The sequence below is a fragment of the Stegastes partitus genome, unplaced genomic scaffold (genome assembly GCF_000690725.1).
Source record: "Stegastes partitus isolate 25-593 unplaced genomic scaffold, Stegastes_partitus-1.0.2 Scaffold500, whole genome shotgun sequence".
NCBI lineage: Eukaryota > Metazoa > Chordata > Actinopteri > Pomacentridae > Stegastes > Stegastes partitus.
This window is the reverse complement of record NW_007578231.1, coordinates 1-21,372: the sequence shown is the minus strand read 5'-3', so window position 1 is coordinate 21,372 and position 21,372 is coordinate 1. Positions and strand designations below refer to the sequence as shown.

Genomic DNA, 21,372 nt, shown 5'->3' with positions numbered 1-21,372 from the left:
CAAAATTGTGCGTAAAAATTCACCAAAATGTGGAATTTTAGTGCTTTGAGCTCCAGATTTCGGAGGAAGGCTGCCCAAGTCCCATGCTTAATGTGTCCCACCCAACCGTAGACCTTCACAGAAATCTAAGCTAATGCTTTAAAGTGCAGTGTGACTCTCAGATTCTTTACTGGCCACCTATAGTTGGTTAAATATGCATATTTTTACTCCATTTGTATTTACTCAAAAATCAGCAACTGTGCAGGGAATGTATTTTTATTTAAGCTGATATCTACAGATGTCTGGGTTCATGAGGAATAAACATTTATATATGTGTAAAACTTAATCCAAAGTAATAACGAGGTATATATACATATATATTCATTTATTCTGACGACTGCTATCACTGAGGGTGTTGCTGAGAAACATGGCAGCAGCAATTCTCGCGAGACTTGGTTACTTTCGCACCCAAACAACGACAGGCGCTCCTCCGGCTTTCAAATTGGGATAATAAGTTACATTAGGTGGCTGCTGCCTAAACAAACCGGCCAGCTGGGGCCAGAGTTCAAAGTCCTGTCATCGCGGTTTGTAGCGGTGACTCGGGAGGTGACTGTCAGGCGCATGGAAACGAGCTGGGCTGCTGGAAACGGTTAGTCTACTTTGTCAAAAGTTCACCAGCTCTTCATTCGTGGATCGGCGGGACGTCCCTTCCTTGTAGCAACCTACGTCGACGACTGATCTGAATTCCCCATCCGCCGAGACATATGAGCAGAGTCTCATTGGGTAGGCGTTTTCTCGCCCGGAAAGTGTTGTTTAGCGTGTTCTCCGTGCACCCTGCGCACCGCTGCAACTCCAAGGACGCGAGCTGAACATGGCCTTTCACCCGAGCGCGTCCGACAGACAAGGAGAAGCATCAAACTCTTTAATAATGAATGAGCTGGATCCCGCTGATACCTACGCGTGCCCGACCACTGAGCTCAGCAAGGCAGTGTCGGTGTCTTTGGGTTTGGATTCGGTGTCTTCTCCGCTCAGCAACATGAACCAGTGCTCCAGCAGCGCGTACGCCGACTGCGACCCCGCTGTGGGAAGTAGTTCCCGAGGAGCGCCGGAGTTAGGAGTGGCTGGGAACATGAACTCAGAGGGCGGCAGGCTGGTTGTGCGCGACAGCAGCCTCCGAGAGGATGACTTTGGAGAAGTGTGCCAGGGCATACAGCAGGTGAGCTGCATGGATCTGTTCCGATCGGGAGACGTGGACAGCGCGCAAAATTTGACGCGCGGTTCGGTGATATCCAGATACGTTGGCAAGGAGTCAAACGTGTTCATGGCGGAGCTGCCCGCGCCCGAACAGGTGAACGAGGTCCCGCCTTTGAAGCCGTATCCAGCCTGGTCTGCCAGCCCGAGCTTGTACAAAGATGCCCCGGGTGTGTGGTGCGCAAATGAGCGCGCATACGGAGACCGCTCAGAGCCGCAGAGAAGCGGATCCGGCGGACATAATTTCTTGTGTAAATATTGTAATTGTGGGCAAACGTCCCTCGGATCCAGGCACGAATGCCGCTGTGTCTGGTACAGCGCTGGCGAGCAGGGTGGCAAAGGTGGCATGCGAGCGGCGATGGCACAAGGGTACGGCCAAGTGGAAAGTTACCCCGGCGCAGTTTCTCAAGGGCAAACCACTTTTTCCACGATCAAGACCGAGCCTTCAGTTTGGGTGGATTGCACAGATCGCCCTTTGAGGTAAATAACAGACTTTTAATGATTGCTTTCCGTGTGCGTCAGGTCAGGAGAGCATCCAGTGAAGTGCCACATACATTCTTTCCTACCACTCATTCACTGTAATCAGAAACAAAAGAAGTACCGCAGTGTGAACAGCCTGTCAAGTGACCATGCTTCAACCCCACCGAGCTATAGAGTGGCATTTTGTCCTTTTTTATTTAATTATTAAAGATGTGTTGTGATGAGCTGAGACTGAAACATTCAAGATTTTTAAGTCCCTCAGAGTATCATGGCACTTTTGCTTACATGTCACCACACATACTAAAAATGCCTTAAATCTGATTATCTTTTTTTTGTTTGTTTGTTTGTTTGTTTTTGGCACTAATACATTGTAGAATCATAACTGTGCTCAGTGGCAGAGGCATCTCAGTATCAGCATTAAATCACTTGTGCTCTAATAGCGCCATGTGCTCTTGCTGGCCTTGATGTTTCAGCATGTAGCCAGAGTGAGTCAAAGTTCATTCAGTCCCAGACTTTCTAGAAATGTCCTTAATCCTGCTGTGAGCAACTAAAAAAAGAAGGGAAAAAAAGTGTTTTTATAAGGGTGGATGTGCCAGTGTCATTTTAAAGGAGAGATCCAGCACCTGTTGCTTTTTCTGTTTGGAATTTGTTTTAGAACCAGTTACTGATTCCCTTAAAAAAGAGTAACTCTGGCGTTCTTTAACCCCAGATTCGGTTGATCTAAATTGCCTTGTTATGCAATCAGTCGTGCTGGGGGGAGGACATGTGTAGCGTACGAGCAGTCTGGATGGAGGGAATCGATGCCCCCACGTGTCGTAAAACTGTGTGAGGACAGACCTAATGACCCACATCTGATGGGAATGTTTGACTGTGTGCTCTTACGCTTAAATGGGGATTTTCGAGCTGTGAAGGATAAATCTGCTTTTCAAATGCTCCTCACTCGATGTTTTTTGAAACCTTTAAAACAACACAATGTTTGTGCCTCTGTGTCCGTGTCTGTGTGTCCGTCCAGGCATGATGATTTTTTTCCAGGTGTGTACCTGTCAGACAGGAGAGTGTGCCAGGTGTGTGGCGACGATGCCTCTGGTTGTCACTATGGAGCCGTCACCTGTGGCAGCTGCAAAGTATTCTTCAAGAGGGCCGCTGCAGGTGGGTGTGACGCACGCTAACGCAATTATTCATCCGTTGATTTAATTTCTTACACCCACTTGCTCTATCAGGGCACAGTGACCTGACATTATGAAGGCGAGTTATTTGTTATCAGTAAACACCCACATATCGTTGCTATGAGTGGAAGCCTCGGCATTGTCCTCACCCCCCCACCACCTCCAACCTCACCTCCACGAGATTTTTTCTTGTGTGCCTCCAGGTAAGCAGAACCACTTGTGTGCCAGCCGGAACGACTGCACCATCGACAAACTGAGGAGGAAAAACTGCGCCTCGTGTCGCCTAAAGAGGTGCTTCATGTCGGGAATGAGCCTTAAAGGTGAGGAGCTAAAGATGAGAACAGAACAAGAGGCAGAGAAAAGAGGAAGTATTTGTGGTGCGTGTTTTGGAGAATAGGGTCAGGGTGGTCTGATACCGTACAGTCAGTGGATCAGAGCGGTGCCGGCTCCAATGCAGTCTGACAAATGAGGTTTTTCTTTCATACTGGTGGCCAGTGAGAAAGCACATAGTTATAATAAGGAGCAGCTCCTTGATAAGTAAAGCTGCATTTGTTGAAATTAAAAACAATCTGCTGTGCTTTTTGATTTGTCTGTGGTCGCTTTCAGGTCGTAGGCTGAAGGGAGCCGGACAGACGAGGAACGGAGATGAAGAGCAGCAGCCAGCTGCCTGGGGCCATGGGGAGAAAGAGGAGAGGGCAGGGAGGAAAGATGCAGTCTTGGAGGCCGGAAATGCATACGCTAGTGCTCAAGGTGGCGACGGTTTGCAGAGCAGAAGCTCAAGTGTCGTGCCAACTCATCATGAAGTATCGCTTTTGCTTCCTTTTCGTGCTACTCTTGTGGTTCCTGTGACATTCTTTGTTTCTCCTCCGCAGCGTCCCAGGCCCTGGTTTTCAGCATCCCCCCGACGATGCGCTCCTGCCTGTCCCTGCTCAGCATCCTGCAGGCCATCGAGCCGGCCGTGGTGAACGCCGGACACGACCCCGCCCAGCCGGACAGCCCCGCATCCTTGCTCACCAGCCTCAACGAACTGGGGGAAAGGCAGCTGGTAACAGTGGTGCGCTGGGCCAAGGCGATACCAGGTAAACCGGTTCGGGCCAAGGTCACCTGCTGCCAGTAGGTGTTCCTGCAAAAGGCCATGTTGCGCTGAATTTGCTGTCATAGTTTCAGGTTTTGGTGCATTTCCAGACAAACCATTTATACTACAGGCCAAACAAAAACGCTCCAAGGTCAGACTTGTCAGCAGCAACAATCCGATGGCACTCGGAGAGGCTAAAGGATCAAGGAGAGGGGAGCACAATTTGTGTAGCTCACAGTTTACTCTAATTTAGATGAGCGATAAAGCTATCAAGAAGCATATATAGTTTCTCTTAGCACTGGGCAAGGTCTCAAGATCTTGGCCAGAAGATAACAGACCTTGCCAGAATTATGTGCCAGTTTCACGCAGGAGCAGCCAATCCTGTGCAACGCAAACCGGCCTTTTCAAATATTAGCCACTAGAGGGGGATATGTTCATATGTAAACCAAGAATGTAGGGCAGAAAATGGCCAGCACTGCATCTATGCTGCTATTACTCTCTACTTTCATTCATTTCAGAGCTGAAAAGGGTTATTTTTTTTAAATCATGTTTCATCACTTGTGCATTTGATGAAAATGAGTGATGTTTACAGGGTTTCGCGACCTGCACGTGGATGATCAGATGTCAGTAATTCAGTTGTCGTGGATGGGGGTGATGGTGTTCGCTTTGGGCTGGAGGTCCTACACCCTAACTAACAGCTCCATGCTGTACTTTGCTCCAGATCTGGTCTTTAATGAGTAAGTCACGACCAATACTCTACTTTACTCTGTGTATATATATATATTTTTCAAAATCTAACAAATTTTTTGGAGTCACAGAAAGTTCCCTGACAAACCTGACAATGTGTCTTTATCAAACAAGAAAAAGAAAGAAGAAAGTTTTTTTCGGGCTTAATCAAGTGTTATAATCACCGGTTGTGGGAATATCATTAGATTTCACCTGTCATCACGACTGGAAAGTAAGGCACAAGAGAATACGAGCTTCAGAGGAAGACTGAACGACCAGGCATTAGACGAGATGGTAAACAAGGGCGTTGTGTTCTTGCCGTTTTTCCTTCGCGTCTGACACACGTGGCCGCAGAGGGATCACCCTCAGATGATTTATTCCGTTTCATCTTCACCGACGTCAGTCCCCGAGAACTGCTCCGGCACCGAGACGCTCCTCCAGTCACTCTGACAAGTTCTGATTTGCGCCGCAAAACTTCCCGACCGCTGCCGGAATCTCTTCTTTCAGAAACTTAACGCAGAGTTTGTGTCACAAATCACTGTATGTGAAATATAGAAAAACAATTCCGCCACCTCTTATTGGTGAAATTGTCGCATCGAGAGCGGGTGTCGCTCAGAATGCTTAAGTCAGTCGCAGGCCCTTAGAGCAGCTTTCAATTTGGCTGGTGTTTTGTGCAACATTAGCAAAACACTCACTCCGTCTGCATTAGACCTCTGTCACTCTATTGGGCTGTTTCTGACCTGCATGGTAATGGATACGCCTGCCCTTGTTGCTGACCCTCATTTTTCTCTGCCTCTCTGTCGTTCTCTTTTTCCATTATCCATCCAACTCATTTTTTTCTCACCTCTGCTGCTTTTTCTTCTTTTTCTTTTTTTTCCCCCTCCACTCTCGTCTCTGCGACCATTAATTGTCTTCTCTCCTTTCTTTATTTCTCTCTGCCTGACCCTCTCCTGCCTTCACACTTCTTCTTTTGTTGCACCTTGTGCTCCTTCTTCCCCTCTCATGCTGTTTTTTTTTTTCCCCTGACCCTTCCTCACAGCCAGCGGATGGAAGTATCCAGTATGTATGAACACTGTGTGAGGATGAAGCTGCTCTCCCAGAGGTTCTGCATGCTGAAGATTACCCAGGAGGAGTTCCTCTGCATGAAGGCCCTGGTCCTCTTCAGCATCAGTGAGTCAGCTCGCTCCATGTCTGAATAATAACTTGAATGTCAACTCACCAAGTGAAATATGACTACAGTCGAGCACAGCCATACTTCAGAGAATTGATGGGATGGATAAAGTCCACGAGAGTTATTGTTGTGTTCTGGCTTTGTGGTCACAGTGCCAGTGGAGGGCCTGAAGAGCCAGCGCTGTTTTGATGAACTGCGGACCTCCTACATCAAGGAGCTGGACCGCTTGGCCAGCCACCGTGGGGAGACCACCCGTACGCAGAGACTGTTTCAGCTCACGCAGCTGCTGGACTACCTCCAGTCGGTAATACGCACAACTCCATCTCACATAGGAAAAACACACCGTAGTGTGACTCTGAACTTTCCTATAAATGTCATTTTAGTTTTTGTCACGGAGCCACTTGAGCAGAAAATAATGTAGATCAAAGTGCACCTCCCAAGTACACAAACATTGTATTTGCCTTAAAGGCAATACAGTGGCAGCTTATTTATTATTAACTAACCAGGCAAGATTTTTTTTTGATAATTTCATGGGTGGATTAGCTCAGCTGAGTCTATCAAACATTATATTTAAAATTTAAGCAATACTTGATTTTTATTCCTCTGCGGACAGACTTCTACAAACTATATCATCCTGACAGAAGTCGTTCCTTACGTTTTTTTATTTATTTTTGTAACAACCTGAGATGCACCTCCGGTTTTTGTGTGATATGACTCCTGTTTCAGCTTCTCTGTACTGCTTCCACCTGCAGGCGATGGAGTCCAACACCTGCTGTTTATTTTATCTGCTGTGTGTGTGTGTGTTTTCAGGTATTATTTTTAACATGAGTTTTGCCATACTGGAAGTGCTCAGAGTGGCATTTTGTGTGCTTTGTCCTCCTCTGGAGAAAAATAACAGGGGGAGGCTCCTGAGCAGATTTGTCCTGATAATATCCCACACAAATTAAACCAATAAAAGGGCTGTTTTTGCTCCGTCTTTTACTATTTAAACTATAAAATGACGTGTTGTTGGAATAATACTACATCCCTTTGTTTTATTAGTACAGTCAGCTCTGAATAAGCTAATTACTTCCTCCCTATCAGGCTAACAAGACTGACAGTCAAATACCTTAAAAGAACAAAACCATCAGACTTCTGCTGTTTCAAAGCCATGAGGTGAATGGCGTGATTAATACCCCCTGAAAAGTAGTCTAACACGGGGATTTTTTGCATTTGCATATAATGGAGTTGTAAATGTAAACACATATACTCACACGAAGGCAGATTGGTGAGATGTGCCTATGTATGTGTTGACAGATTACAGGGTCATAGTGCGTGTTTTTTCATCATCCATTTGCTGCATCATTATTTTTGCTCAATCTTCCGGGCACGTAGCATGTGGGCATGTAGCCAAGATTAATGAAAAGTCAGTAAAAGCAGAAATAAATGAAGCCGTGAAACCTTATTTTTATTTTTAAAACATACACACACACGTCGGACCGAGCTGTGAGCCTTGCGAGGGGATATTTATCACGAGGTGGTACAGATAAGGGCTTTAAAATGAAATGAACATTAACAAGCGGATAACACCTGCCTGGCTAAGAGTTAAGAATTTTGTTTAAAACGGCGCCATAAAAATGTATATAAAATGTTTAACGTGTCACTTAAAGCAGTTTATTCTGATGTGTGCATTTGAAAACCATTGTATTTTATGTCTGCACCTGCCAGCGGGCCATCACGACATGAGTAGGCATAATAATATGTTAATTCCATTACAGAAGAGCCCTGATGTTCTCCGCAATTAGCTGGAAAAATATGTGCATATATTTGGCAATCGGCCAAAGTGACTTAGAAAATTTTGGCGTATCAGATATTGGCAAAAATCCAATATTGTGCATCACTAATTATCGCTCATATCATCATTATTGAGGTTTGAGAAGGCCCGGGGAAACTGATTATATTTGCACAGGTGAATGCAAAACCTTTTAAAAAGATTTTAGTAATCACAATGTTTATAGTTAATAGTTTAATACTGTATTGGGCTAAAACCGCACGTACAAGTATAATGGGGATTCTCAGCAGGTGTGCAACCACTAGGGGGTGTAGAGCCTTCGCTGTGATGCCTTTAGAACTTTTAATATCATTTGAGAACCATTCATTTTCGACCAAAGCCCCCCCTGACATCATAGGTATGGCCGTGACCGGAGGAGCGGCACGCTACGAGGTGACCTCCGACTGAGCTGCGGCAGCTTCTGCGTCACGTCTTTCACTGTGGATTTACCCTTAAATGCTCAGCTGTGTGCCGTACGAGCTGGAAGGCACTCCGAGATTGTCTGGCAGGGCCCCTCTAGGCAGGAGACCAGCGTTCATCAAGCCTTTGCAACTCAGACCCCTTCGGCTTTACCCGCTCTGTGGAGCTTAGAGTGTCAAAATACGTGATATCTTTTAAACCCACCTCTTAAGTCTTGTGTCAAAAGACAGCCTTCGTTTTTTTTTGTTTTTTTTCTTCCCCACCATGTGTAATATCTTTTTTTGCCAATAACTTACTTGATTTTCTTTTTTTTTGTAATGCCTCTCTCTTCGTCTCAGGTTGTGAGGAAGTTACACCAGTTCACGTACGATCTCTTCATCCAAGCTCAGTCCCTGCAGACGCGCGTCAGCTTCCCGGAGATGATCTCGGAGATTGTGAGCGTTCACGTGCCCAAGATCCTGTCTGGAATGGTCAAGCCCATCCTTTTCCACAACACGAGCTAGAGGGCGAAAGTCTCGGCGAGCCGTCCTTAACGTGCACACCTTTCGTTTTCTTTCTAGTAAAGCTGAATTGGCTGGAGAGGGGGTTTGTGATTTCATGAGGTGAAAGAAGCCTGTCTTGACATGGTGGGCACAGTGCAGCTATGAGTGTCTATTAACAGAAGGGAAGACGGCACATTCTTCCAGTCAAATGTAATCTAATTACATCTGCTCTGCTCTTCTTACTGCCTGTTCACTGTATCATACACATAAAAAAAAAAAAGTTCTTTGGCGCTGATTAAAACACTTTGCATGCATTCCTACTTCCCCTTCTCCACGAGCCAAACCTGCTTCAGCTCATCATGCTGATCACTGACAACAGGCAACATTTCATTTTGAGAGGTAACGACAGTAGTGAGAAAAACATATTTGCAGAGTTCACATCCTCATAGCTTGTCTGTGTGCCGTGCTATGACATTTAAACTAGCTTTTTTCACAATGAATGTTATTGTGCGCGCCTGAGATGATTGACAGTTAATAAATGGTTGTGGCATGCATGCTAAGAAGCGCAGCTATCTCGCCCGAAGGCATATAAATACATTTTTGAAAGCTGTTGTCATCCATTAGATTTAATGTTTGACTAATAGTTTATGTGTTGTCAAAATAAAACACACTCCTAAAGTGCAAGTGACTGCAGTAATGCAAATTTCATATGTATATTTATGAATTTTTGATGTCCAGAGGTCACCCCAGAAGCAACGAGGAAAGAAATTGGACAAAATGCGCCAGTGACTCATTTGTCGACTGACGCCGAGGGTGACTTGTTTTTAGAGGTTTTTGAGTGCCAAACGTTATTCAAGTACAATTTTTTCCAGAGTGGACATTTCATACTGTTGTAACTTTTCTACAGTTTCTTAAAAGTGTTCTTTGCTAATGCTTTGTCGTGTGCCACCGTGTACTGGTCGTAGCTTATAACGGTTTTTGCTGAAGTCCAGTTTAAAGAATCTGCTCATTTTGTCGCAACATTTACAGCTTAATAAAATGAAATAAAACGCAAGCATGAGTGTGTGCCTGTTGGTTTTTTTTACAGCGATGACAGAGTTGAAATCCTATTACAGCGCGGTCTCCTTTGAGTGCATGTTAATTATAATACAGTAATATCCCTGGGTGTTTTTTTTCTTTTTCTCGGCCTGATAGATTAATTTCAGCCTGTGATGTGTTCAGCTGGCTGGACCGGCTTTAGAAAACATCACACGGGGCGAGCCTTCTCTACTACTGCATTACCGGCACTCAGGATTATCACGCTGTCCACCCAGCCAGATAAAAGATCACAGTTGGAAACCAGAACACATCACAGAGGTGGTCGTAGTAGGAGGCCTGGCTGATATATCCCAGCCATTTATCCTGTTAGAAACACCGACGGCTGCTGATCTGAAATTGATACCTGTGTTTGAATACCATCTAGTGGTGGCTGAGGTTCCTGCACGGGTTTCAGTGAAACTCAAGCAATAAGGTGGTAGGACAACATCTGTTGGATCCATTGACATTTAGTTGGTAATGTAATTGGACACGGATGCACTCGATGTTACCATTAAATAATCCGAGTCACGAGTGGGCTTAAAGTGCATTAAAGGGTAACAGTAAATAAAGAATGCATTAAAAAAGCATGGTTTGGGATTGAATAACACATATTTAACCTAATGTATAATTTGGAAATAAGATCTCCATATTATTGGTATATATTACGGTAATTCACAACAGAATCTTTTTTATCAAGAAAAAGTAGAGGAGTAGTATTGATTTTGTTTTTTCTTGTTTTTTTACAATTGTCTGCAGGCCTCAAAGGAAAATGACATTACTTTAAGAGCTGCCTTATTTTAGATACATGATGCATTTAAAAGCCCGATCTATAAAAGAAAAAAGAAAAAAGCCCAGTCTGTCTGGGTAACCTCTACCGCCATTTTAAGTCCCATTTCCTGAACAAACCTCTTTCAACAAGTATTTGTCCCTCTCATAAATGAATCGGAGCTGAACGGAGCCGGCATCGAAAGACATGCTGAAATATCACTTATTTCTAAATATATTCCTCGCTACACATGCCCCTGTGGCTTCCTTTTAAAACGAATGGCGTCTCGTAAGGGTTTCGCGATGATCAAAAATGTATGTGTTGATGTCGACATTTGAACTTAGTTGAGATTCCATTTGATTTCTGTAGTTCTCCGAGTCTGCTCTGCATCAATATTACATGTCTACTGTAGCAGAGGAGGGATTTTTTTTTTTTTTTTTTTTACTGTTGGGTAACGGCGACCGCAGGAAAGCGCAGTCACTCTGGCCACAGACAACAAAAGTATAAACTATTTCCTTATGTGTAGATGAAGGAAAGATCAGCACAGGGAATGAGTTAGAGCTTGAGAGAGGATGGGAGAGGACGACACGGAGGAAAACAGTGCACAATTAAAAGAGAAGTGGAGATAGTTAAACCTTGACCCCCGAAGTAACTGAACACCCATAATACTAAAATCACAGGGAATATATGGTTAACACGCAGGACTGTGCTTCTGGCCGGACCTTACATAAAACTTAAGCAATAATGTGTTTAACACCAGGTTACCGCAGCTCACGGGTACAGTGACCGGAAACCAATTAGATTGCGGAGGTGGTAAGATGACACCCCTAAATGGGGTGTTTCGGTGGCCTATCTAATGGAGGGTGATTCCTACCCAAGCACCAGTCCATTAACAACCAATTAACTTCCTATTAATATTTTACCAGACAGGGCCTCTCATCCTGACATGTTTTAAGGAGCTTTTCCCAGGAGTGTTTGAACATGAGCAGCTTTTAGCGCAGCATAAAGAGGCCTGTGTAATGGGCTGAAGGAGGAGGAGTGGCAACCTGATAGCACTGAGAGCCGAGGAAGGGAGAGAGGAGAGGAGACAGACTTCTGCAGCTGGTCTGCCCTCCGAGCCGAGCCAAGCCCCGAGTCGGGCCCGCCGCGCTGGCTTCTGCAGTGTTAGGAAATCCATGATTTTGTGTCTCCGAAACAAGATCAGACATGAAAAATGAGCTTGTCCCGTGTGTTCGGCATAACTGTGTTTTGATGGTTAAAGATGTGACTGATGAGTATTCTGTTGTTCGCTCAAAAAAAAAAACAAAAAAAAACAGCTGAGCAGCAGTTTTGCCTCCAGGGCCTAAAGCACTTCTCACCTTCCTGGAGTTCATCATAAATAAGTTTTAAAGAGGATGTAGCTACTGATCTGCCCCGAACCAGCTTTATGCTGCGTAAGGTTGGTTTGTGTGGACATTTAAAACTAGTTCAGGGAAACTCCCTGCCTTGAGAGAAAAAGAAATAGAGAGAGGAAGGGAGGCAGAAAGAGAGAGAAAGAGAGGCCATTATGACTATAGCCTGCGGCTACTCCCAGCGGATAAGGCATTTGTCTTCACTTGAAAGTATGATTTATTTTTCCACTAGTCAGAAGGGTTATGTTTGTCACCGCACACTGAAAGGACTTTTGGAAATAGCAGCAGAAGCAGAAATGGAAAAAAGAAGGAAAAAAAAAGAAGTGCGTCCACTGGTTTTCTAATGCAGTCTTGATGTTTCCTCAAATACTTCCCTTCTTCGGTTACCTTGTTTGAGATCACTTTCAGTCTTCATTAACTTTAGTTAATCATACTGAACCTTGCGTCTAATTTATCAGCAGGAGCATGTGTGTTGATGATTAAGAGAAAGAGGGGAATGTGGGAAGGGGGAGAAGATGTGGTTGTATCAGGTTCCCTCCACTGGGTGTAGATGTGGTCTTAGATTTCTCTCTGGGCTGCTGATTAACCGTGTGCATGTGTTTGTGTGTGTGTGTGCAAGTGTGCGTGTGAGCGGGGAGTGCACCGAGGAGGAGAGGAACTTCAGCTTTAATTTCCCCCAGCTCCAGATATTACACCCCCGCGCGCTCTGTTTTTATTGGAACAGAGACCAAAAAACACCAAGTGTTTATGATGCATTAAAACATGGTGGGGAACTTGAGTGTGGAATTGTAAATCTATACATTTGGCCGTGTCTCTCCAAAGCAGAATTAATTCTTTTATAGAGGATTTTGTGTGTTTTACAAAGACTGATGATTGTAACGCGCCATGAAATCATGTTTATCATCTTGATGTGGAGCACAGAGGCTGGAGAAAATTCTCCGTCAGGGGGAATGAGAGGAAAATGGAGGCAGGACTTTCCAAAAAAACAAAAAACAAAAAAAACAAAATGCAGAAGGGGCACATGGGAGGTAGGAGGAGTCATTGAGTTTGCGTTGAAGCACAGAAGGAAGGAATTATTCTGCATTACCCTAATGACCATTTGAACAAACGGATGGGTGAGGAGACCACATTACATTCTATTAACTCCGCTTTTGTTGTCAGTGAACTGTTAATGATGTACAAAGGGAGCTCTGCACCGCGCTCCTGGACAATGCAAGCTCTGTGCTTCTAATTATTCTCAGGAAAGCGCCAACAGCCTTTATACCTGGAGACACATTAGCTGGCTCTAATTAGAGTAAATATTCTTCTGGTATAACACCGGTATTGCCTCAGCAATCCAACAGCGATTAGCCCTGTGTTTTTCTGCGGGGCTGCTTATGCATTCCCAGCCCTTCCCTGTCTCTCATTCTACTTCTGTTTTTCTGTCTTGATCATTGCCTTCGCCTCTTCCTCACTCTTCTCTCCTCTGCACTCAATTTACTTTCCCTCCACTCCTCCACCTCTCTCTTCCTTTGCTCCCAGCAGCAGTGGAGCACCACTAGCTGTGACAGAATCACAGCGTCTGCCCATGTTCCAGCCACCTCCCAAGTTCATTATATCTGTGCACAGAGTCCATCCCGTGTAGCCCTCTCATAGCCCCTCATAGCTCCTGTGTCCCGGCCAAATGCAATGTGACAGCGCCGCCACAGCCCTCATTTACAGCCATCACAGGACAGATTTCCCCTTCCAAGGCTCCCGTCTGCAGCCTGATAGATGGCACCCCTGCTTTCCCCCCCCCACCTCCCGTCTTCATGTGCATGTGAGCGTATTGTTGTGTTGTGTGTATTGCATGTGCATCCATGTCCCTCCATTCATCTACGTCTGCATGTGTGTGAGTCTCTGCCTTGGCTTACGTTGGGAACAGCAACGTTTCCTCTGTCAGTAGTGATCCCTAAAACAATGCATTATGATATTACTGTGCTTTGTTTCCATTTGCTCACACACTGGGCTTTCTTTCTTTTTATTTTTTTTTTCATATTTAATGCACTCTGCATGCGTTGCACTGATTTTCTGCTTAACTTTCAGAGTGCTGCTCAGTTTTAAGTGCACGGTTCAAGGAAGACCTTTCCGTTTTTGTGGCATGCTTATTGGAGCACCCTTGGGGGCGGGCACATCTTTTAGTTCGGGGGAAAAACGCTGCAGCACACTTCAGCTGCGGTACACACTTTCTGATATCTTGTCTCTCTTCTCCGCTTCTTTCCTCTCTTCTCCTCCCCTCTAAATATTATACTTGTAGTTGCAGCCCGAGGCATCAGCTCTGTGTCATACTGGGAAGGTCAAAACAGACACATGCACATACGCACCAGACACTCACACACACACACACACTCACACACACTCTCATAGATTTCAAATATCTCTATCAGCCCTCAGAGGATCAGATTGTTTTACGGGAAATCATGTCACGGGTCAAATGATTGAATTATTAATGCAAGTGCGGTGCAATAACAATCGGCCCTTGTCTATTGTGATTCCAATGTGATATTCACAGACCCCCCTCTCAGCCAAACTTGATACCACCATGTTACAATCCAAATCCAATAATGCCGACTCGGCAAAAGAATGTTTCCCCTCCTCCGCTTCTATTGTTTCATCAGTCGAAGAGTGTCTTTACTCTGTTGCCTTCACAGTAAAAGACTATTTCCTAGTCTCCAGAACCATATCGACTGGCGTGCCATGTTTCCAAGGACAAGGCAATACATTTTCATCAAAACAGTCATGGTAAAGTAATCCACAATCATAGGACTCTTTCACAACACACTGGTCTATGAAATGTGTGCGTTTTTTTTCTTTTTTTGATGTGCGTATACTACATGTGGCTAATACAGTGTGTATGTATGTGTGTGTGTGTAATCTGGCATTCCTCAAAAAAAAAAAAAAAACTAATCTTTGCGCCTTTTTACAGTGCCAAGTATGGATTTTGTTCCTGAGCATAGCTGGAAATCAACCAAGCAAATCTAAGGCGTATTCATGATTCACATTATGGAAATGAACTCAGACAATTCAGTATTCTCACATTTGCATATGTAAAGAACCACACTCAGCGAGGTACAAGTATTTTAACCTAATTTGAAACACAAGAGATTCAATTGAAAGCAATATGTTGCGTTATGATGTTTTGAGAGCAGCACATTACAACCGGAGGCAGATTTCCCTCCTCTCCCTGCAGGCCCCGTTCTCACAGAGCCTGTATGGAAATGCATGTTGTTGTAAAAACCCCGGTGATAGATTCTTGACCTCACCTCTGAAGGATTTCTCGCTCTGTTTTGAGAGTGACCGTTGAGCAACACTGGGGGAAAGAGACGTTAAGGTCAGCCCTTTAGCATTTATTATCGGCCAGTGCCAGAAAACACAACTCTTTTAGACATCCTAAACATAGCTCGCCGGACACATGGGCTGACAACTTCACTTAGGAGAGGGAAATCAAACAGGCTTGTTAATGCAGCTGCTGAAAACAGTCCCATTAGGAGCAGTCACTCCTATTCTTTGTTTTTTTATCATTTGTACTTGCCTTTTCATCGTCGCTCCCTATTGGGTATAGCTGTAAAAGAATGAAAAATGAAATGAAACATGTTCCCTTAAACACTAAATGAAGACATTTCTCTTCCACTTATGCTCGAAATGGATATCATAGAGAATAAAACAAGAAAAGATGAAAAAAAAAGAGAAGAGTTGTAATAGGTTTTTTGGTTTCATATTCCTGAATGAAGGCGCTGCCATGTCTAGCTCCATCAAGCTCGTTTGCGTCATTATGAATTCTCATTACAGCTTAACAGAAGTTTCCCATCTGGAGAAGCAATGTCCCTGTTTACAGTCCGCTCTTCCTCTCTTCTCCTCCCATTTCAAACCCCATAGACATTCTCTGAGGCCTAAATGAGCTTGAAGACAAAAAGAGCACTGTGTAGTATTACACAGCGCTGGGTAGAAATTAGCTTTTTCCCTCATTATGCTCCTCACTTTATGGGAAATAGAAAACAAGAGACGACATATGTAATTACCGCATGAGTTAAGCGTAAACATGCCGTATAGGATGAGGCTATGCTTTCGGCGGCGGGCTAATTGTAACTTTCCCCCTTCTCCTTCGGTGCCTGAGTTACATGATAGCTCACAGTGAGACACAAGAACATGCATATGTGCTTACATGCAAGCACACACCCACACAGATGTAGCCATGCTGCGTGTGCACCCAGTGCTGCATCACTTTCAGCCTGTCAAAAACTCAAGGCTGCTTCTTACTGCGTTTATTGCTTTATAGGGAGAGCTGCGTGACTTTAATGAAGGGAAGTGCAATTTGCCTAAACACGTGACTGTCGTAAAGTTATCGGGGCTGAACTTTGTTCGAATAAATAAGGCACTGAAATAAATCTTGTTTTGTTTTTTTATACCAACAGCAGTGGCGTTTGCAGCCGGCTGTGTGTTAAAACTACTGTATAGAAGTTGTCAGTCACAGCCTTAAAGCCTCCTCCGGCAGTTAAAACCACAACACTACAACCATGAATGGCATCCCGGCCTTGGTCTACACACACATCATTCCACACATTACTCCCCTTAGCTCCCCTTTTGATGTGTCAGAGAGAGAACTAGCCACTGTTCCACTGTTTTTTTATTGCTCACACAGCAAAGTGTGGGTACATATATGTGTGTGAGTGTTTGCTCTTCAAAGGCAGCAAAGGGGGTGCGCTACTTAAGGCCTATTAAACCTGGAGCTCTGTTCATTGTAGCTGGGAGAGAGAGCCCTGCGTGCTGAGGCAGACAAAACGGCGAAGGCATACCTTTGAACTGGAATTATGTGGGAGCTCACATTTTCACAAGTGCTGCAGAACTGAAAACAATGTTTTGGCGAGTCCCCTGATATCTGTTTTTTTCTGCTAAGGGCCAGCTAACAGAGAATCTGTTAGGGCTTTGCCCTGACGGTGTGATATTACAAGCCCACAGTACATAATCCAACATACTGCGAGTTATTAAAATATGACCATAGCAGCTCCCCGAGGCTATATAACTCACACATAAACTGTCTCCCTCGCTCACACACGCTCTGGTATACATTCCTGTGGCACACACGCAAGCACACTGTCCATACCTCCCTCTCTGTCTCTGTCTACAGCAGACACCCAGACATGAACACGCAGTTTTATTTAAAGCTTGCACACACACTCGTATCCCACTGTGGAACGAGTAAACTTCAGCCACAAATCAATACTTTAATGGAGGTTCATACTCATTACACTCCTCTCGCTGCAGTTAGTTGCCCTGCAAGGTGAAGAAAGGCATGTCTGAGGAAAAGACTACCAGTGTACGCGTTACTCTATATAGCTGAGATACAGCAGATAAGGCATATCAGTTCAGTTGTCTTAGGGAGCAGGAAGGAAGCGAGTGAGACGCCACTAAATCTGATCAGTGCCACAAACTGCAGTTTATGTATAGGGATCCTGAAAACAGAGAGAAATTATCATAACCTCCAGGGTGGCTTATGCAAAGCAAAGTTTGGCTGGATTGATTTCCAAAACTCATTCCAAATAAAAGAAGCAAGTTGAGTGCAAGTCCTGCGGTAATGACAGATATGCCCCGTACTGGATTCATTTATAGAGTGGGAGTGGAACACTATTGTTAGATCATAATTCAGACAACCTGCTTCTTTCAACTATAGTAGATGAGACTCCCAGGAGGACACTGCTATAGTCATCTGCATTAGGTGTGGGTTCACGTGCACACACACACACACACACATCTACATATATACATTCTCACACACTGTAGACTCATGCAGACACACAGTTTTGGTGCTCGTGCAGTCCCCTGGGCGCGAAGCAGGACAGGAGATTTATGTTCTCTGTCGTCCAGACACGGTTCTCCCGGCTAGCTCCCCGCTCATTAGGGCTCCTACATGGTCATACGTGTTACTCTAACAAGCTGCATAGAGCCTCCCTATAAAGCCTGATGGATTCGAAGGGGTGGAGTGAGTTCCCTCTCCGCAAGAACCCGAAGGAAGACGTCACAGTGCGCGAAGCAGAAACAACTTATCTCCATCGAGGCAGGAAGAAGACTATGAAGTTGTTCAGCCATCCATCATGGTTAGCTGCGTTTATTAGGCCACAGTTTAATGATCCTTTTGCAGACATGAAGATGCACTTAAATTCAAATGTTTGGTTTGTGCTGTGTGTGTGTGTGTGTGTGTGTGGGAGTCCCGTTATCACTGCAGCAATGGCAACTGAAGCGGAAGAGTGTGTTTGCTAATCTCTATAGTTACCTGATATGAAATGAGTGTCGTTCTCATTCTCGGCTGGTTACAGAGACTGGAGTAAATACGGAGGCCAAATGAACAAACAGATGACTTGTTTGTGAACTGCTCTGCTTACAGGGTTTATCAGTTTTGCTTCTAATCCGCCCGATAATGAATCCAGAGTCTATTTTGCGGCTCATGCCTGACTGATCGCGGCGTGCGCACGTGTCTTTGTGTCGCGCACTTGTGTGTTGTCGTCGTTGTTTACAGCAGAACTAGCGACGCGTCTTCCTACGAGATGGCGCGCTCGTCGTGGGAATCGACTGCGACGGAAAAGGAGCTTTTGCTTTGTTAAAACATCATTTCTTGTGAAAGCTCAGGCAATAAATGGTAATATCGCTGCCAATGAAACTCATTTCATCTACGTCTGTACCTTGGGATTTAATCAAAAATCCTTTAGCTGCTCACTTACGACTGCTGCAATCGGGCTCTCCACTACTGAGGAATACATTATAATGGTTCCTGTAATGAAGACATATTGCACATTCTCAAACTAAGCATTGAGGCTGCGATCAGAAAAATAGCTGACCTAACCGCGGCTAATAATCTCCCACTGGACGAGTTCATTTCTTTTTATGGTGAAGGTGACAAAGTTATACACAGGTGAAGGTTGCAATGAAGCAGCCAAATGGTTGGTAAAGAGAGACAGGAGTTATTTACAGCTCAGTGAGTGTAGGATACATCGAATGGACGCCCCTACATGCGCCGCACAGCCCATATTTCAAGCACTGCTATCAAGAAGTGGCAAATAAAATGTCTGCAGTCAAATTTTACAGACCAGTAAAGTGTAACTTAATAAAGGCGCTGAAGTGCACGGTGTATTGACTGCTTGTGCAACAACACAGTGATTCCAGAATGATGGAGGATGCCATTAACAGCATCATTAATGAGCACACTCACTGCCTTTGTAATCAAATGAATCCGTTCAACAGTCTAACTTACTCAAACAAACAGTGGGAAGTGAAAACAGTGGTGATAGCACAGGCACAGCCGGCCGTGTGTTCCTCCCAAGCCTTTCCTGATTAATCACACCGCAATTTTTGCGCGCCGGGTCATTCACCTCGGCAGCTTTGGCAACAGCGAGGAGTTTGATGGTTCTTGGAAAGTGCTGTTTATCATCGCACCAAGTACAGGCTTTTTAAAATGTAGGACAGGTCAATTCATTCAATCTAAAACTGTTTGAGTTGGCGTGCTGTAGAGGTTTTTAAAAAGATATTTAGTGATCTGGAGAGGGTTTCACTTTTCTAACACAACATCCAAAGTAAACCTTTTCATTTCCAATGATACAGAATCAGCACAGGCAGAAACAGAGAGCGGTGCCATTGTAAATTAATCAGCACTGTGGAGGAGAAACGGGGGAAAAGCATTCCTCAAATTAGACAAACCCCAGCCCCAGCTTGATGCCGCCAAACCCTGGCTGTGATACGGTCGGCTTCTACGCTTCAAACGAGGCCAAGGCAAACGTAGAGCTGATAAAGTTGGCTTGGTCTGCTACAGTGAACCTCGATGTTATCGGCGCTTCGGCCAGTTGTCTTTTCAGATGCCTCCACTTGTGCATCGTGTGTCACTGCGATGCACCGACGAGAGGGGATGAGAGCGAATGAGTGGGCATTTTTTCATTTCAGTGGAACAACAACAAAGTGTCAGTCGGTGTTTTGGGTTCCCGCTGCTGAGTCGCTGTCAGATTTGTGCCGTATTCTGATTGTTGGGAGTGCAGCTCCGACGCGAGCTGCCCTGTCTGGGGGACACCGAGCCAGCCCGACTGCCCGGCCCCTTCGTGGAGACAGTGCTGGGTTTAATTATCCCCAGCTGTGCCTCATCTCCCTCCCCAGCTGGGCTCTGTGTCCCAGTGTCCTCTGCGAGTATGCCACATTCATAGTGAAGTCAAGGTGAGACACGAAGATTAGTGAACGCTCACACAGAGCCGAGGCAGACTGACACTCAGCCACACAGAAAGATGAGATGACTTGAGACACACGAAATAACTCCGGCCTCTGTGCAGCGTAGCAGTTTAATTTAATCACCTCGCAAAAAATATCTTGTAGCGTTGGGCTTTGCAGCTCTGTGACGACGTCTAAAAGCTGTATTTTTCTTATCAACCGTGGATGCCGTATCGTGCAAATCTCATGTTTTTAGAAACCTCTCGCTTGTCAGTGAAATATATTAGCCGTGCTTCAAATATGCAGTTGTTTAATTTAAAGCAACATCACTGCTGTTGCGTAAAAGTGCCCTAATGTGGCAGAAATGTAAGAACTAATCAGATTTATCGTCATATTTAGCATCATTGGGAAAATCTCTAGCTGTCAGAGACTATCTGAAGCCTACAAACAGCAGGGTCAATTCACCGAATGCTCCACACATTCCAGCTTTTTTTTAAGTGGTGAATATTGATTGAGGTTCTAGGTTCTAGGTAACATCAGTTTTTGAGTTGAAAATCTGTAAAGATGGTGGGGTCATGGCAATTTTTGCACCGTTTTCCTTTTCTGTTTGAAGTGCCGTAATTTGTTTATAGCTCCTGAAAATTTGTTGGCTCATTGATATTTACATTCTGTCTTCAATAATACCACCCTGCTTTGATAGAACAATACAAACCAGATATATGATGGTGCAAACTGGGTCATAAAAATGTCAAAGCTTCTGTCTACTTCAATATTCCACCAACCATAAAAGCTTTATATTTTTACCTAAGAAGCTGTTTTTCTTTCCTGCGATTGGCACCAATGGGAGCTTTAAAAATGTAGAATACGTTGCCAGGCAGAGGCATGCTTTATAAGAATATAAATATAGAAATGATGGGTTTTTTGCATTTATGGCCAATAGTAGGAGAATCATAGGGCAGGTATGGTAGGTGAAACCACTCCAGTAGTGGTCACAGCTGGAAGAGGTGGATTATTTTGTTACTGGGCTAAAAGAAAAAATCATGGTTTTCCAACTTACAGTGCTTCAAATAATTTTATGAAAAGTGGTAATGCAAAAAATTTAATACATTTTTCTCATAAAGTGTGCCTCTGACTGTCCCTATATGTTATATTAGTGCCAATCCCAGGAAAACAAATCAGCCTCATAAGGTGAAAGATGAAGGTTTAAGAGTTGGTGGAACATCGGAAAAGAAAAAAAAAAATTGATTTTTTTTTTTTACCCAATTCAGCACCATCATACAACTGGTTTGTTTTGTTTCATCAAAGCAGGCTTGCATCATTGTAGACCACATGTACATATCAATGAGTCTGCAAAATTTCACCACTCTAGCTGCATTACG

General features: G+C 44.5%; 1 protein-coding gene across 1 annotated transcript; it reads left to right on the top strand.

Moving 5' to 3' along the window:
• Nucleotides 1–215: 215 nt before the first annotated feature.
• On the top strand, nucleotides 216–9,611 carry LOC103361368 (androgen receptor). The gene is made up of 9 exons (XM_008287426.1): nucleotides 216–1,710; nucleotides 2,723–2,859; nucleotides 3,080–3,196; nucleotides 3,483–3,626; nucleotides 3,749–3,955; nucleotides 4,544–4,688; nucleotides 5,717–5,847; nucleotides 6,001–6,152; nucleotides 8,417–9,611. The coding sequence occupies exons 1-9, from the start codon at nucleotides 851–853 to the stop codon at nucleotides 8,579–8,581; spliced, it is 2,058 nt and encodes a 685-aa protein (XP_008285648.1). The 5' UTR covers nucleotides 216–850; the 3' UTR covers nucleotides 8,582–9,611.
• Nucleotides 9,612–21,372: the final 11,761 nt, after the last annotated feature.